Genomic DNA, 16,864 nt, shown 5'->3' with positions numbered 1-16,864 from the left:
CATTTACTTGGTTTGAACAAGGACTTTATATTACTATTGTTAGTATTATATTGTCCCTGGTTTGAAGTACGAAAAAATATACATGTAGCTAATACTCTATGACAAACGCAGTCTTTATTTGCAGACTCTCATACATACGATTCAAACTCTAAGCAAAACACATTCTCTAAGAATATTTCATATTACTAATAATTCCTTATTATTTTGAGCTATTTCTGTAATAAAATGTCACTGTTATCTATGCCGACGTGAAAACTGTGTCATTTGCGAATGAGCAGGCCTGAATTTAGTAATCTTCACAAACAAGATTTATCTCCCTTATATTTCTACTTTTTTAGAAGCCGGGAGATGGACAATGATATTTATCAAAAGAATGGCATCAACATCAAGCATTCAAGCTGCATTAAAAGCTGTCAGTGAAAATGTTCAAAATGCTGTGTCGAAGAGAACTCAGGTATTAATTATCTTTGTGATTTCATACATATGTCAACATTACCGTCCTTGGCTTTAGTTTACTTGTACAGGTTTAATGTGACCTGTTTCGTAACACACTTGACACAGTTTTATTCTGTAAACTGTTAGTTACCTTTTCTCTGTCCTACTTTCCCCACACCCTGTCCCAGTGTGCACTTGGCATTGGCAAGCTTTTGATCTGACCAGGGAATGTATATTAGAGGGAGAAGTCACTTGTAAAAATCTATATTCTGGGTCACCTTTAACTAAGTCTTGATACAAAATGTACATCAAATTCTGAGATTACAAAAATATGACTGACCTTATGCAAATAAAATCCATTAAAAAATCAGTATTTTTTGCCCCTACTGGCAACACCAATAGAAGAGTTCTTCGTGATGTCATCACTTACCTGTGATTTAGTTTTGGTTGGCAAAAAATCCATTGAGTGGCATGGGGCATCAACTTTAAATCATCATAACTTTGTCGTTTTTTAAGATAATTGAAAAATTCCTTTGGTTCCCTAAACTGCCAATAATACTCTTTTTATCCATGGAATTTTTAAGTAAATATTCAGTAATTAGACTATATGAGCATAAAATTTTAAAAACAATTTTATATGAAAATAGAGGTTTACATGTAAATATCGTTTCAAATTTATTCTTCTTGTAAAACAGTTATAAATTCAAATATAAAATATGAATTCTTTTATGTAAATGAAACATTTAACAGAACCAAAATTGGATGTAAAATAACAAAGTTATAAAGTTCTGAAAATTGGGATTCTAATCATGAAAATGCCAATTGTTTATTTAGTTGTTTATTTGCCAACCAATTTGACACTCAATGATATGCAAATTAGTGAATATGACATCACTAATGAGATTGGCGAACTCTCCTATACCACGGCACTTGATCAGCGATACAAAAATATACAGCAGATATGGCTCTTGCAGATCCTACTAATTTGGCTAAGTCATCTGTATTCCTATAGGAGAGTTCTTCGTGATGTCATCACTTACCTGTGATTTGGTTTTGGTTGGCAAAAAATCCATTGAGTGGCATGGGGCATCAACTTTCAATCATCATAACTTTTTCATTTAAAAGATAATTGAAAAATTCTTTTGGTTCCCAACATTGCAAATAAAATTCTTTTTATCCATGGAATTTTGAAATACATGTAAATATTCAGTAATTAGACTATATGTACATAAGTTTTTAATTTAATTTTATACAAGAAGTAGAGGTTTACATATATTAAATATTACTTCAAATTTATTTTTCAAGTAAAAGAGTTATAATTTCACATACATAATATGAATTATTTTATCTAAATGAAACATTTTACAGAACCAAAATTGGATATAAAATAACAAAGTTATTAAGTTTTGAAAATTGGGATTCTAATCATGAAATTGTCAATTGTTCATTTAGTTGATTATTTGCCAACCAATCTGACACTTAATGATATGCAAATTAGTGAATATGACATCACTAATGAGATTGGCAAACTCTCCTATAGCTTAGCTTTATATCTAATATGTTTTTATCTTCTATTTTACTCAGTTATTTTACTCCATTATTTATTTATTTAATCAGTTCTCATTTAAGCTTTTAGCTTGCTTGTTTAGATTATCAATGTGCTGTTTATGTAGTGCTTTAACATTGCATGTGCTTAAATTTGTCTGTATTTAATGTACTGTATATATGTAATGCCTGTGTCTAATTATATATCTGTATGTTTGCAATACGTGTGTACTTGTATGTGTTGTTTTTGTTATGTGAGTCTGTATAAAAGCTCTTCAGAGCTTACATGTATGTTTTTTGTAATGTGCATCCGACTTAATAAAATTTCTGTTCTGTTCTTTTAGCATTTGTTATGTTGCTATTTACTTACATGTATTTATGTTACAATGGCAGACATGTTTTTTGCTGGAAGCAGCTGGCAGTAGACCCAATTTAAGTCAGAAAGGTGGTACTCACAATGGTGTTTTCCATGTAAAGGGGAATTATTCTTGTAAAACATGCTGAACAGCTGATTTTGACAGCATTGTTGTTTTCATACAGTGATGGAATATTTTAATTGCACAGTGGCAGTAGAGGCAAAAGATATAATCATCAAGAAATTTAAGTTCAAGCATTTCTTGTCTTTTCAACTGATTTCAAATTGTAAATGACTTCCAGTATGAATTTTGATAGAAATGGCATTAACTTTTCCATACTTGGCAGAAGTTGACCTGATTGGTCTATGGAATTTCTTGAAGAAAACTGGAAAGAAATTATGCAAATTAGTTGTTGCTAGGCGATGAAATCGGCCATGACAGAAACAAGTTTACAATGGAAATCCCTGTAAGGAATTTTAAGGAGGTGGAATTGCAAATTCAATTGACCAAAAACAATGTCAACCCAAAAAATTGTTGGTCGAAGCATTAATTTCAATTTATTATTGTTCACTGAGTGCAAGGATGTAACATATTTTTTATCTACATTTTTTATAAAAAAAAATGGCCGGGTGACCCAAAGTATATATACATGTAGTATTATAGAACACTGCCGTTGCTATTTGGCTGTTTATTAGCTAATTTTCTCAAATTTCTTTGTTGAAAATAGGGTAACTTTGCTAAGGGTGTTTGTAAAGGGCACTGGATGATTTTGATGAGTGATGTCCAAAATTAAAGAAAAAAGATTGGAGAATGCCAACATATATTTTTTTATTTATTTAAAATAAGATGAATATAAATATTTTCCATTTCAAAATTTTGTCTTTTTAGACAAGTAAGCAAAACATTCACTATTTAAAAGGTTCCATTTCTAATGATATCAAGTTTGTTTCTTGTTATTAAATCAAAGTTTATTTTCCAACTTTCATTGAGGTTTTAGTGAAGTTACCAAACTTAAATTAAATTTCCTTTATACATGTACTTCTCTAAATCTCTAAAAAAAGTCTTTATCTAGAAATACAGAAGATTAAGAAAAAAAAATCTATGAATACCAGTACATGTATATGTAGTATAAATGCATTGAAAGACAACTTGATAGAAAATATCTTGATATTGACTAGACATACATTTTGTACACATCAATCATATTAACTGCGAGATCATTGAAATTTAAATTGAATTGATGCATTTAATGCAAACATTTCTACAATTGTCTTATACACTAATGCCCTTTAAAGCTTCATTGAGAATTTATTAGAACTTCTCTATGGTGATCAAATTTACATGTCAGTCAAATTTGGCACACATTTGTTGGATGTCTATAGTGTGAATAAAAAAAGAATCATACACACAAATATTCATCAACCTACAAAAGACTTGTAAGTAACTAGCCCCAAACAGAAAAAATACAAACAAAATGTAAGTATAGGCAAAATAATGAAATAATATAATAGTGGTTGAAAACCAATACAACCACCTTAACTGTTTTTGTGAAATATTATAAGTTTTGATTCATGTGCAGTATGTCAGTTATTAACAGTGATTTATTTCTATCCACTAATGTCTCAAAATGCCTTGAATTTGTCATATTCTAACCATATTTTATTTTTTGTGTGTATTGGCAGTGTTTAATATGCAAGAATACAAAAAAATTACCCATGAATTGTTTCTAAATTTTTTATATTAGTATTTTCTGTTGAATAAAATTTGGATTTGTAAATTTTAATATGGAGGTTGTTGAATTAACCAAATTGTTACAGGCCAAAAGTTAATGAATTTTAAGAATTTTAACAAAAACTAATAAAACATGTATGGTCTTTTCCCATTATATTGTGAGTCCCACTATATCATGGTATTGCTAGAACAAGATAATGAAAGAATGCACATCGTGACATTTTCAGTATTTGTTGTGCTTTACCTTTGGGCTAAGTGTAAAATTTTAAACGATATATTTATCCAGGTTTCCTAAGGAAAGGGAGATAACATAGTACCAAACTTTAATATTATTATGAGATTTTTGGCCATTTTTGAATTTTTCCATGGTCATATTTAGAAAATTACTGTCAAGTGGAATGAAGATGAAATTTAGATTTAAAATTATCATGATCCATTAAAATGTTATTGAAGTGTGTCCCTACAAATTGCCTTTGCAAGATTTTTTATGGAAATAGATTTAGAATTTTCTTTTTTTTTCAGTAGAGCAATACATCGGGAAATTTTTTAAGCACATAAACTTACATCATCATTTGACAAGCAATAACTGAGTGTTAAAGATGCTGTACCAACTTTAGACAAAAAACCCATTCTCATTGTATAAAACAATGACCTTCCATGATACAGTGAGAACCCAGTATATATGTACTTCAACATTTTAATTTATTTTCAGGGCACTAACGAAGTAAGACTTGTAGCTGTATCTAAAACAAAACCTGTGGATGATGTTCTGGCAGCATATGAATGTGGTCAAAGACATTTTGGAGAAAACTATGTAAGCACTATTCATCAACAATTATTAAGGTCTGTGATGGTGAACTTAATTAAAATTCTCTCCTAACATTACTAAATCCTAAAAATTGAAATATTTTACTAAAATAAAAATGAAAATTATGCAGTTGTTTTGTTTTTGTTTTTTGTTTTTGTTGTTGTTGTTGTTGTTGTTGGTTTTTTTGTTTTGTTTTTTTTTTTTTTTTTTTTTTTGGGGGGGGGGTTCAAGGCTAGAGAACAAGTATTTAGTGACTGTACTCTATAATGTTAAGCAAAATGTTTAAGGTGGTAGACATAGGGTAAGGGACAGTGATATGTTTGTGTCATATTCAGTTTCATCAAAGCCTTTCAAGTTTTCCTTTGAAACAGAATGAAATCAGTACAAGTTACTTTGATGCTTACATGAGATTGATGTAAAATTCTGAATATAAACGTTCCAATGATTTTTAAGAGTTGTGTTCTTTACCCTAGGACTACCTCCTTGAATGAAAGATTATTTTAGTGCAGCTGTCTTTTTTATAGTTAAATACATCACTGTTGTCATCATGATCAGGATTTCAATCACTCAAACGTAAATGTTTTAAATTTAAAAACTTTAAAGATGTGTCATGCATGGGAAACTAAATTATTGGTTATTTCTTTTCACAGATGAATGAACTGGAAGAAAAATCAAGAGATCCCAGAGTAAGTGGTTTATGTAGAATAGCATCATAATTTATCATTGAGATGTTTTTACTATTGAAATGTCTATTTATCACTATTTGATATACAGCACTACAAGTATTTTATGAGAGATGTTTATAATATTTACAAGTGATACAGCATACATATATATAAGGAAACACAGACACTTACCCTACCAGTGCACCTGGTCCATGCTCCCAGTTTTTTACCGGAGTCCGAGTTGCTCATTTACTTTTGTTACTTTGTATGTATGATTTTAGTTACTTTATGTTCTTTGTTGTGTATGTCTGTTTTCCATGTCTGGTCTTTGTCACTGGATTACATTCTTTTGATTACCGCTATAACCTTGGTTCCCTTGATTACTCTTACGCAAGGTTACTTTGTATGTGCATTGACTACTTATACAATAAAATATTAAAATAATTAGACAATAGAACATGAACTTGATTGTGGTATTGAAACACCATTAAAAAGAAAATAAACATGTTTGTATGTGATCCCCTTTTTTTTACTTTTAGTTATAATACCCTAAAAATTTGCAATAGATTTTTAATCCCCAACTTGAGGTCCTTGATCAGTCCAAGATGGTGATTATGTAACAGTATAAATTTTAATTTGATTTGTAGTTTTGTGAGTTAGCCTCCCTTATTCAGTCTTTCTAGTGTATTATTTACAGAAAAAAGACTTATTGATTGAGTTCTGAATGTACATGTTTTTGTTGTTTTTTATTTCAGATAGTAGAACAGTGTAAAGATATCAAATGGCATTTCATTGGTCATTTACAGAGCAATAAAGCTAAAAAACTTGTTGGTAAGATAGTTCTAATAAGATACCTACCATATAGAAATAACCAATACCATTAGTTAAAGATTGATCTACTTAGATAACGTACAAATAACATCAGTTAACAAATCTGTTACTATATTGAATGAAATGTGACCTCCATAAAGAATTGCCAGATGCACCTGCATGTATTTATAAATACATTGTCCTTGAACAGGTCATTGCAAAGTGGAGGTGTCCATCATGGTTCTTTCCATTACACAGAGGGGTACCCATCTCTTATACAGGGGTAAAACTTCGGCTTTTCAAGCTGGTAGCTCATACTACATTTCTGTTAAATAATTTTTTTATATTCAACTAAATTCTACCAAAAATTTGGTAGCTCACCTCAAAATCTGGTAGTCAGCGGATACTAGGTGACTGCTAATTTATACCCCTGTCATCAATTACTCATCCTACACCACTGAATGGAGTTGAATTTAACATTCACAGAATCTTTATTACATGTTCCAATTGTACAACTGCTATTTGATATTTTGATCTGAATCAGTTATGGTATCACATAACAAAACATGGACTTTGTCATTTATGAATATGGAGGCATGGGGGACACATCTCATATCTGTTACTCCTCCATCATCACTGAGTGGAAATGAAATGCATGTTATCATATTGGGTAGTGGGGGTATAATGTTTACATCACTCACAGCTGGGGTATAATGTTAACATCACTCACGGCTTTTTCTTGTTTGTATTGGCATTACAATATGACCAAATATGAATTCCCAATGAATGCATCAGTGATAGGAAAACCATGTTTATCATTTTATTATTGTTATTAAAGTGATAAACAATTCATTCCATTCTTAAAAAATAGTTCTATCCAAAAAAAAATATCCCCCCAAAAAAACTCTAGTACACTAAGGATTGTAAAAACTTTATGGTTTGTGTCATTGATTTAAAAATATTATGTAAATTTAATTTTGCTGGCAACTTCCATTTTTTATGAGTGCAATAAGTTAACTGTTATGTGATGTGAGTGTAAGATATACTATCTAAATTAGGTTCTTGCATTTTTATATAAAAAAAATTATACCCCCTTGAAATATGAGAGATATATTGTGACTGTGCTGTTATCCATTCCTAGTTCTCCTCTAACACAGCTATTTGAGTTGCTTTTGAACATTATTTATCACATTATGCCATTGTGCAGCACTCCTATTTTGTTTTAATATCAGAATGACTTTGGGGCTTACCAAAGGGGAGCAGGGGTTATCACCAAGTAAGCTTTCCCCACAGTTTTCTAGTAATTAGAACAAAATTGAAATAAAGCCCATATTTACCAACTACTACTCAATTGATAACTTATTTAAAATGTGTCTTTCTTCCTTATTGAACATGATATATATATAATGAAAATAGCAGAATGTGATATCTAAATCTGGTTAATGTTTTGTAACAGGTATACCAAACTTGTATATGTTTGAGACAGTAGACTCAGCAAAGATAGCTCAAAGTGTACAGAAAGAAATGGATAAAGCAGGAAAGTCAGATAAACTGAAGGTGTTTGTTCAGGTCAACACAAGTAGTGAAGATAGTAAGTCAGATACTCTGTAGGTGTTTGTTAAGGTCAACACAAGCATTGAAGAGTGTATTAATAGTATTTTTTTATTATTGTACCATAGAATCTACTTGGAAATTCAGAATATGTTTCTAGATTTTTTTTTTAAAGAGCCTCTTTGTATTTTAAGTACACTTGACTGTCCATTTGTATAGTTCTATAAACAATATTTTTTATTATGTGTAGTGTTATATAAAAAGTGAAACAAATAATACACATCTGTGATTACCAGTACTGGTACTTAAATTAAGTTTCCAAACATATTTAACTAAGAAAATGTAAGTCAAATATCCACAATGAATCAGCGTATCCTATGAGTATTACTGAGTTGGGATGCAGCACATTATCGATTGTTCAGGTAACATTTGGTTGTCATCAAGGTAACATAATAGAAAGTTAATTAGCCCTACCATTATTATGAACATGATCAAACAGCATTGCTTGTGCTGCAGTGAAACATTTCTACTTCTTTAAATGGATATGGATTGTTTAGTTTTTATGTATATGTATAGAATGATAGAGATCTAAAACACAAAATATTTTGTTACCCAAAACTCATTATCATACTACTTTAAAGTAAAATTTATTTTTGTAACAAGAAAGCTGAGGAATAATGGAGAAAATTTGCTGTTTCCAAATTACCAGAAAGTTTGTTTGTTTCAGATAAGAATGGTATACCCCCAACAGAGGCCCATAGCCTTGTATCTTTGATCCAATCTAAGTGTCCTAAGCTAGACTTTGTAGGACTGATGACCATTGGTGCATTTAATCACAGTATTGCTGATGGAGAAAATCCTGATTTCATTGTTAGTACCACAATAACAGTTATGTGCAGAGTTTAACCTAAATGCTGCATGTATTTGTGTTTATAAATGGCTAATTGGAAAATAGTTACTGTAAGCTAACTCCTTCGAATTACATACATATCTTTGCTTGCTTTAGCCTTTGAAATGGTTTCAGATTTCCAGCAGCACATGTGCATTTTTCTTCATGACATTTATCCATGGCTGTTTTTTTTAGAATAACTATTTCTTTTATTAATTAATGATGATAAATGTGCTGTTGTAAGACCTACTGTGTCAAATGTATAATGGGGAAAGTTTGTTGCTATGAGGACATTTTTGAAGGACAATATGCATGAAATTATTTCAAATTCTTCCAGTGTTTAAAAGCAATGATTAAACTTACCAATAATGCACTAAGTCTTTAGATGGGTCAATAGTAAATAATACAAGCAAGTTACAAGTATATTGGCTCAGAGGGTTTGGTAAGACAGCAGAAATGGTAAACTACAATTTATTTGAAGGTTTCCTTTTCAACATGAGTAGGTTATAGTTGTTTGAAAAATTTAACTAAAAAATATTAAAATATATGAAATGTATATATATCTAGAACTGGTTATTGAAATTGCTTGTGGTAAGTGCCCGAAGAGAAATTATTTTGTGGCTTTAGCTGGTAAACAGGGAGGTCATTCTAAATATAAAATCATGAAAATCCTAAGATTCGGCACTTTCAAACTTAATATAAAATGGAAATAAAAGATAATACTAAAAATCGTTACACTTAGAAAAAAAAACATTTCTTCCATCATTGACCAGTAGGCACATGGCTCCAATGACAAAACATTCCCTTACTTTAACTAAATATGATCAATTTACTGATGAATTCAGAACCATAAATTATATGTATATTTTCAGAAATTGATAGAATGTAGGGATGATGTATGTAACAAACTGAACCTGCCTTTAGATGATGTAGAACTCAGTATGGGGATGTCCAATGACTATGAACATGCAGTATGTATTTCTTAAATACTTTTTAGTGAGAATTTTATTGTGACGAACAAAAGGAATCTGACCTAGAAGTTAATGTTTATGGTATGAGAAATGCATCAAGTTGAAAAAGGTCAGAATCTAGACAAATTTGACCTCGGTTATTATTCCATTATTGTAAACACAAAAGGAAATCTTATAAGCACTTAAGTATATATTTCTTATTTTTTATTCTTTATTTACTACTTATCCTAACATTTGAGTGTCAAACTCTTCTTATCACCTGCAATTGCTTGTAAAATTTAATGTTGATTTCTTTTGTTTTAAGTTTTTGTTTTTGTTTTTTTTTTTGAGAAATGCTTATAGGATAACTAGTTAGAAAGAGTGAATTATCAAAATATGATCTGGCGAAATAAAATGATACCTCTGTTTCTTATTATATGTCAGGAAAAAAATGGGTCTTTTGGTTGGGATTTTTGTTTATTTTATTTACCTGTACTGGTACTTATTTTTTCCCAAATTTCATAGAAAACAACATCCAAAACTTCTTAATAATCACCTATACCTGTTGAAACCCAAATTTGACTTCTGTACAATGTCAGGTTGTTTGGTATTTGTTAACTTGAGAATAAGTCAGTCAGGGGCCAAGGCATGAGTTGGTCCTGTAACAGGAAACAGAGGTATAATTTTATTTGGCCTCATGAGTGTAAAAACTCCCAAGTTTTAATGAGTGTACAGTCAAGTTCCATGGATGATTTATATCTCTATATTTGATTGTATACTTCAGATTGAATTAGGGAGTACCAATGTGAGAGTTGGTAGTACTATATTTGGAGCTAGGGCACCACCTAAACAAGCAAAACTTAATGACAATGTACAACAAACAAAAGAAAACGAATCATCCCAGGATCAACAACCAAGTAATCAGTGCTTAGAAAAGGAAGAAGATGAAACTAATTCTCTACAGAAACTTAATATAGCATGTTAATAAGCCTTAGAACAATATACAACTGTACAGAGTTTGGTATGGACTTCAATATACTACTGAAAAGTGTATACATGCAGATTTTAATGGTATATGTGTTATAAATTGTCTATTAATACCTCCTAGAAACAAAATTTTGGGTAGAAGGTATAGGAAACTATTTGTCTATCTGTCCTCATCTCTTGTACGCAAAATTCCTACTAAACCCTCGGAGGATTTTCAAGAAAGTTTATAAGACAGTTGGTCTTCATATGTAGATATGCATGAAGAAATGCACATACTGTTGGAGGACTTCAAAGAAAGCTAATCCATCTTAAGAATTTTGCAGTAAAACTTTGTAAGTGTAACTCTTCCTGAATCACTCTGGCTAGGGATTTTGATGAAATTTTATAGGAAGGTTCGGCATCATATGTAGACATGTATGTATAAATATAATACTGTGAAGGCTCCATAGGAAGATAATTCAACTTAGGGGTTTTACATTTAACATTTAAATTTGTTTCAAGTGGGGCTTATTCTCTTTGTGAGGTTCCATGCTATATTTCTAATTACTATATGTTAACTTTCAAACTTAAACCTTTTTTTCTAGAAAAAAAAACTATGTGCTAGCAATTTGTATTCAAAACAGATTTTGGAAGACTTACTGATATTAGCATGCTCATTTTTTACTTTGTCAAATTGTATATAATTATCATTACCAAGTAATTACACTGTTCAGTACAGTTTTATTAATGTGCATTGTTTACCATGTAAACAGATGATTTAGTATTCTAGGATAATGTGAATGTATCATTGTAAATGGGGAACCTGCTTCTGTGGTTGATGTGGATGCAATTGTTATTTCAATGCATTTAAAACAATGTAGTCCACTTAAAGAACTGAAGTAACTTTTCTTATCTGTGTAACTTCAAATCCACTGAATGATTGGATAACAGTGTTAATTGAATATTTTTTTCTTTTCATTTAGAAATGAAAGTTTAGTGGTTTAGTGATTTTGTGGTTTATTTCAATTTTCTTTTGATTGCTATTTTTCATGTTAGAAACTTTTGTTGTAATGGTTATCAATTTTTGATGAATTTGAAAATTTAATAAACTTAATATCATAAAGGTGTATACTACTAATTTGTCTTATATTCTATTTTGAAATTATGATATGCCACAATTTTAATACAAAGACACATTTCTATAGACGTACTAGACATGTTTTTTAAGTAATTCCTTTAGATAATCTCAGGTATTATCTTGTAGTCATTTACTATTACATGGGCAAAATTATTTTATATGATTTTCACACAAATTTCACATGATATTCACATGTATTGAGCAAATGTTATTTGTGATAGAGTTCATGTGAAATTAGGGTGAATCGAACCTAAATGCAAAATTCAAATGAATGTTTGCATGATGTCCGTGTTGAGTGAATTTCATGTGAAAGTGAGAAGATCATTTCAATGAATTTCACATTCACCTATGTACATTACATACTTGGCTGTCAAATGTCAAGCCTTGGCCAAAAATCCAGTCTTAGATGGACTTTACAATATGAAGATTATTACATAGTAATTGTACCATGCTTTTACTCTTCTCAATGTAGGATTTTACAGGAATAAAAAATAAAATAAATAAATAAATAAATTACCCATATTTGAACTAGTATTTCATTACATTTGACTGCTCTCAAGACCTTTTTTTAGTTCACCTTGCCCAAAAGGCTACATGAGCTATTGTCATCACTTGGGGTTAGTCGTTATCTGTTAACTTTTCTTCAAACATTTTCTTCCCTGAAAATACTTGACTGGTTTTGATGAAAGTTGGCATGAATAATCCTTGGAGTATCATGCACAATCAATGTGTTTGGATTTTTGATCTGTTAAAAAACTTGCTAGCCATGTTTTTATAGAGTATAAGTTATGTGGGATAGAGAAAAATGAAGGTGACTTTCCTTGAAGCATGAAGAACTCTACAAGAGTTTATTTTGGGTCAAGTTGTAGGATGACTCCTTGATAGAGGTATTGTCTTTGAAAAGTGACAGTGAATCAGGTGAGCAACTCAGGGTGTCTAGGAGCCTCTAATGTAAGAAAAACATCCACCTTTCATTTCTATTAATATGGCATAAGTAAGAGGTTGGCATGCAAAAAAAATACTATTACGTGTTTTTTTGTTTTAATGAATGACTTATATTTTTTTCTGTCTATGAAGAAATAACCTCAATCACGTGGTGCACACTAATAAACCTAAGTAGCAGGCTATTTTCAAGTGAGCACCATGGGCATTGATCCAAACCAAAAAAAAAATTCTTATCAGTTTTAATGTTTTACAGTATGATATAAAAGAAAGATTTAGCAGTAGTGTTTCATGTACTGGTTAAAGCATGTTGTATCTAAAGAGATTTTATTACAAAGTATCTACTATTTAGATTTATTTTGTAGATTATTTTACATGTATATTTCAGAAGTCCATTTAAATATAATATCAGTGATCTCCCTAGGGCCATATAGTATCACATTGCCCTGATGCCATATATTTATCAGGATGCTGTCCATAGGGTCACTTATAAATGTGATGCTATAATTCTATATGCAAAATGCTATATTGATATTCAGGGGTTACCAGGATTCTATCTGTTAATCTTAGGGAGAACACTGGAGTATCTCCAGTTACTTAAGCAAAATAGCACATGTACATGTATTTGCAAATTTCAAGTTGTTCTTTATATTAATGTTAAGTTTTTGATTTGTTTTCGGTTGTGCATATCACTTTGAAAAAAAATAAAGATGTGAAAGCCCTAAATTATTTGTATCTGCCTTTGATGAAACCGTTTATTCCTTAGTGGTTATTGTTTGTTTAAAAAAATGTTTTGCAGGGTGTCACTTCATACACCCATAGAGGATGAACCCTAAACAGTTGGGACAAATATGAATACAATATTGAAACTTGATACAACACTTAATACATACTGTGACAATTGACAAAATTATTAACAGAATTTATGCAGTCACAAACTTGCAGTTAGACATGAGAAATAAGCATTTACTGGAATACAAAACTTCAGAAATTCCTTACATCATACCCCTTTTTTTCCCCTGAATTCCGATGTTGTGAAGGTCATAAACCTTTTAATCCATTAAAATACTCCTTCAAAGGTATGGAATTTTATTACATGTAGTAAAATTTCATAGAGATCCATATACTTTCAATCAAGTTATTGCCCAAAAAGGAGAGCTTGTGTTTGGTCCCTAATGCCTTCTTGAAATATATTTGCACCTTCAAAATCAATCCCAGCATGACTTTTTAAACTTTTTGGTTGTATATGGATAGACAGTAACTTAAGAGTGTGTACTGAATATTACATAACTGCCACATCAACTGGAGACTGGCCCAAGGAGTATTACAGGTCAATGGTTGATACAGAATATGATACAAATTTTGACATGTCAACTTTATCATATACTTCATGTTTTAAAACTAGACTTAAAGTGTGTTCTGAGTAGGTGTGCAACTTAGGTCTAGGGGTGTGATATTGGGTTTTGTGCTATAGGGTGAACAACAAAGGGTCTAAGTAATTAGTTCCAATGCATATGAGGTAAAAAAATATATATTTAAACCTAATTATATGATTTAAGTGTATGCTACTGTGTTTCAGGCCAACACAGCAAGCCTCAAACCCAAAAAAATTGGCCATTACAGAAATCACAATGTAATAATATCATAGGATTAAGTTCCAATAGGTATTGTATACATATTTCACACAATTGGTTAATAAATTCACACATTCACTGTTTATTGATTTTGGACATGTCTATCTTTTGAGGTGAAGTGAGATAACCATATTCTAACACTACATGTACTTGTGAATAAAAAAGCCATCAAGATAATATGTTTATTGTAAAAATTAACTTATATCAATACAAATACATTACACTTGTGTCATGTTAACTTTATCATATATTTTATATTTTAACTTTTCTACTTACAAATTATTTATTTTTAGATAAGAAAATGCAGAAAAAGTCAACAGTTTTTTTTTATTCTTATGACACTTTAGACATCATTTTTACATATTTAGTTTTTGATATTATTCTGTAGTTTTATTTTGATTTGACGTCTATTCAGTTTTTTTTGTATATTCATTAAACTCTTTTTTTCTCTTTACAAGCTTTCTTTCCCTAATCTTTTTTAATAATTCTATAATTACTTTTTATGAGTTAATACTTATTTTGTTTTCATTTTTATTGGGTATATGATATATGGTCCTTAAGAATCAAAAGTATGTTATGTTACCAGTTTATGCCAGGAACTTCCCTACTGTTTATAAACATTAGACAAAAAGTCCCAATGTAATTCCTATTATATCATTCAATACATCTTTTATATCCTGTTTCTGGAAATTTTTCAGCTCAATAACATTCTATTATTTCTGCAAGTAAAATTAAGATCTAGTCTTCAAATGAAATGAAGATTTAAGGGACTCCTTTTTGCCCTTGAAAGATGTTTAGATATAAATTTTCAATTGGGGAATGAATTTCTTCAGTGATGAGTCAAGAAGCATTAAATGTGACAAGCATGTTCTATTTAGCAGAATTATCAGTCAAAATCTCCATCCTATCATTAATAGTTTATGAATAATTAACAGGAAGTGAGTAGCAGTGATTTTGATCAAGTAAATTTGCAGAGAATTCAATTTGATAAAAAGTGTCTAGTTTTGAAAATCTTACAGTGATCAAGGAAATATTTTTCTTAAAGCTGAAATTGGTTCCATTTGAGTATAATTACAGTGTAGTATAATACTATGTTGAAATAGCTTTTAAAGTGATTGCAAATTAACTTTTTGACATGTTTGGCATGCAGGTATTTCAAGAATTTCGATGGAAGATCAATTGCAATGGTTTTTTTATGATAGCAATTAAACTGTACAATTTATTTTTGAAATGTTTTACAAGCAGCTTGGTACAAATGCAGATGTCTAACCTAGTTCAGATGGGACAAGAATGACACATCATTGAAGCTTCATATAGCTCTGAATTTAATTATGGTTAAATCAGTTTCACTACAGGACACATTTGCAAGAATCTAATGAATTCCAGCCTTCTTTATGGCAACTTGTAGTACAATTTTAAAGAGATCTTTTCAATTGACTGGACATCAGTAAGAGTTTTTATTACTTATGCATTTTGTACCACTTATTCCTAAATGGTTGAAGTTACAACTCTAAGAGATCAATTCAAGCCGTCCTTTTTTGTGCTATGGGTCATTTAACCTAGCCATTAACTAGTTTCAAGAACAACTTATATTTATTAACTAAACAGTAAGCTATGAGATTATTTTTTGAGATAATTAAGTTTAAGAATTTAAGTTTGATGAAAATGAAGTTTATATTCCACTTTTTGTGATTAAAAGATTATTTTATGGTATAGCTGATAAATAGTTTGCAGATATAAACAATACCATTTTTTTTTCAAAATGACTGAAGTGCTAGAAAATAAACATTTCTATAATTAAAAATGACCTAAAAATTAAATAGACCCATTGAATTTATATATTATATTAAGTATAGGATGTGCTCTACTTAACATCCAACTGACAGAAATGACACAAAAACTGCCAAATACATTATTTTACGTGGTTATCTCCCTTTTTCAATGTGTTTTCCTCAGACTTTTCTTTGTGTATGTGTAACATTTTGTTGCAATCAATTTGAAGATAAATTTATTTTGACTGGACTTCTTGTGGTACAATATGAAAGAGATCCATTCACTTTAATAGTCAGACTTCAAATGTCTACAGAAGACCCCCTGATACCATCATACTTCAACCTTTTTTTTGTGATTGTACAAAATCAGTTAGGATTTATGGTTTAGGAATGAGCTAACATATGCATAATGTCACAGCTTAATTAATTTTTTTTAAAAGTCAAACAAAATTATACAGATTTCATCTTCCTGATGTACCAAAACTAGTGGATAAGTGGTAGTTAATAACTTATAAGTCATTTGTATAGCTCAAAAGTTAGTCAAACCATTTGCATCAAAATTTTCCTTTTGCAAAATGAAACTGATAGAATTAAATGATTAGAGTCTTGTTACTTTGATTTATGTTGATAGTACAATGCTGTGTAATTGATCTTAACATATTGGAAACAAGA

General features: G+C 30.2%; 1 protein-coding gene across 1 annotated transcript; it reads left to right on the top strand.

The window, feature by feature from the left end:
* The first annotated feature begins 309 nt into the window (after positions 1-309).
* On the top strand, positions 310-13,512 carry LOC148609316 (pyridoxal phosphate homeostasis protein-like). Its single transcript, XM_088540958.1, has 8 exons — positions 310-454; positions 4,780-4,881; positions 5,526-5,561; positions 6,296-6,371; positions 7,807-7,941; positions 8,629-8,771; positions 9,663-9,761; positions 10,525-13,512. Exons 1-8 carry the CDS (start codon positions 356-358, stop codon positions 10,723-10,725), a joined length of 891 nt encoding a protein of 296 aa, XP_088397084.1. The 5' UTR covers positions 310-355; the 3' UTR covers positions 10,726-13,512.
* The last annotated feature ends 3,352 nt before the right edge of the window (positions 13,513-16,864 follow it).

This window comes from Perna viridis, chromosome 8 (genome assembly GCF_037379345.1).
Source record: "Perna viridis isolate PV_CMFRI_1.1 ecotype Kerala chromosome 8, ASM3737934v1, whole genome shotgun sequence".
Taxonomy (NCBI): domain Eukaryota; kingdom Metazoa; phylum Mollusca; class Bivalvia; order Mytilida; family Mytilidae; genus Perna; species Perna viridis.
Note: the sequence above shows the minus strand (reverse complement) of the source record. Positions and strands in the feature narration are given on the sequence as shown.

Bases quoted from the DNA above. Each gene is read 5' to 3' on its own strand.
- LOC148609316 (XM_088540958.1), top strand. From the start codon at position 356: ATGATATTTATCAAAAGAATGGCATCAACATCAAGCATTCAAGCTGCA. The intron at 455-4,779 runs GTATTAATTATC...ATTTATTTTCAG, and splicing joins CTGTGTCGAAGAGAACTCAG to GGCACTAACGAAGTAAGACT. The intron at 9,762-10,524 runs GTATGTATTTCT...TGTATACTTCAG, and splicing joins CCAATGACTATGAACATGCA to ATTGAATTAGGGAGTACCAA.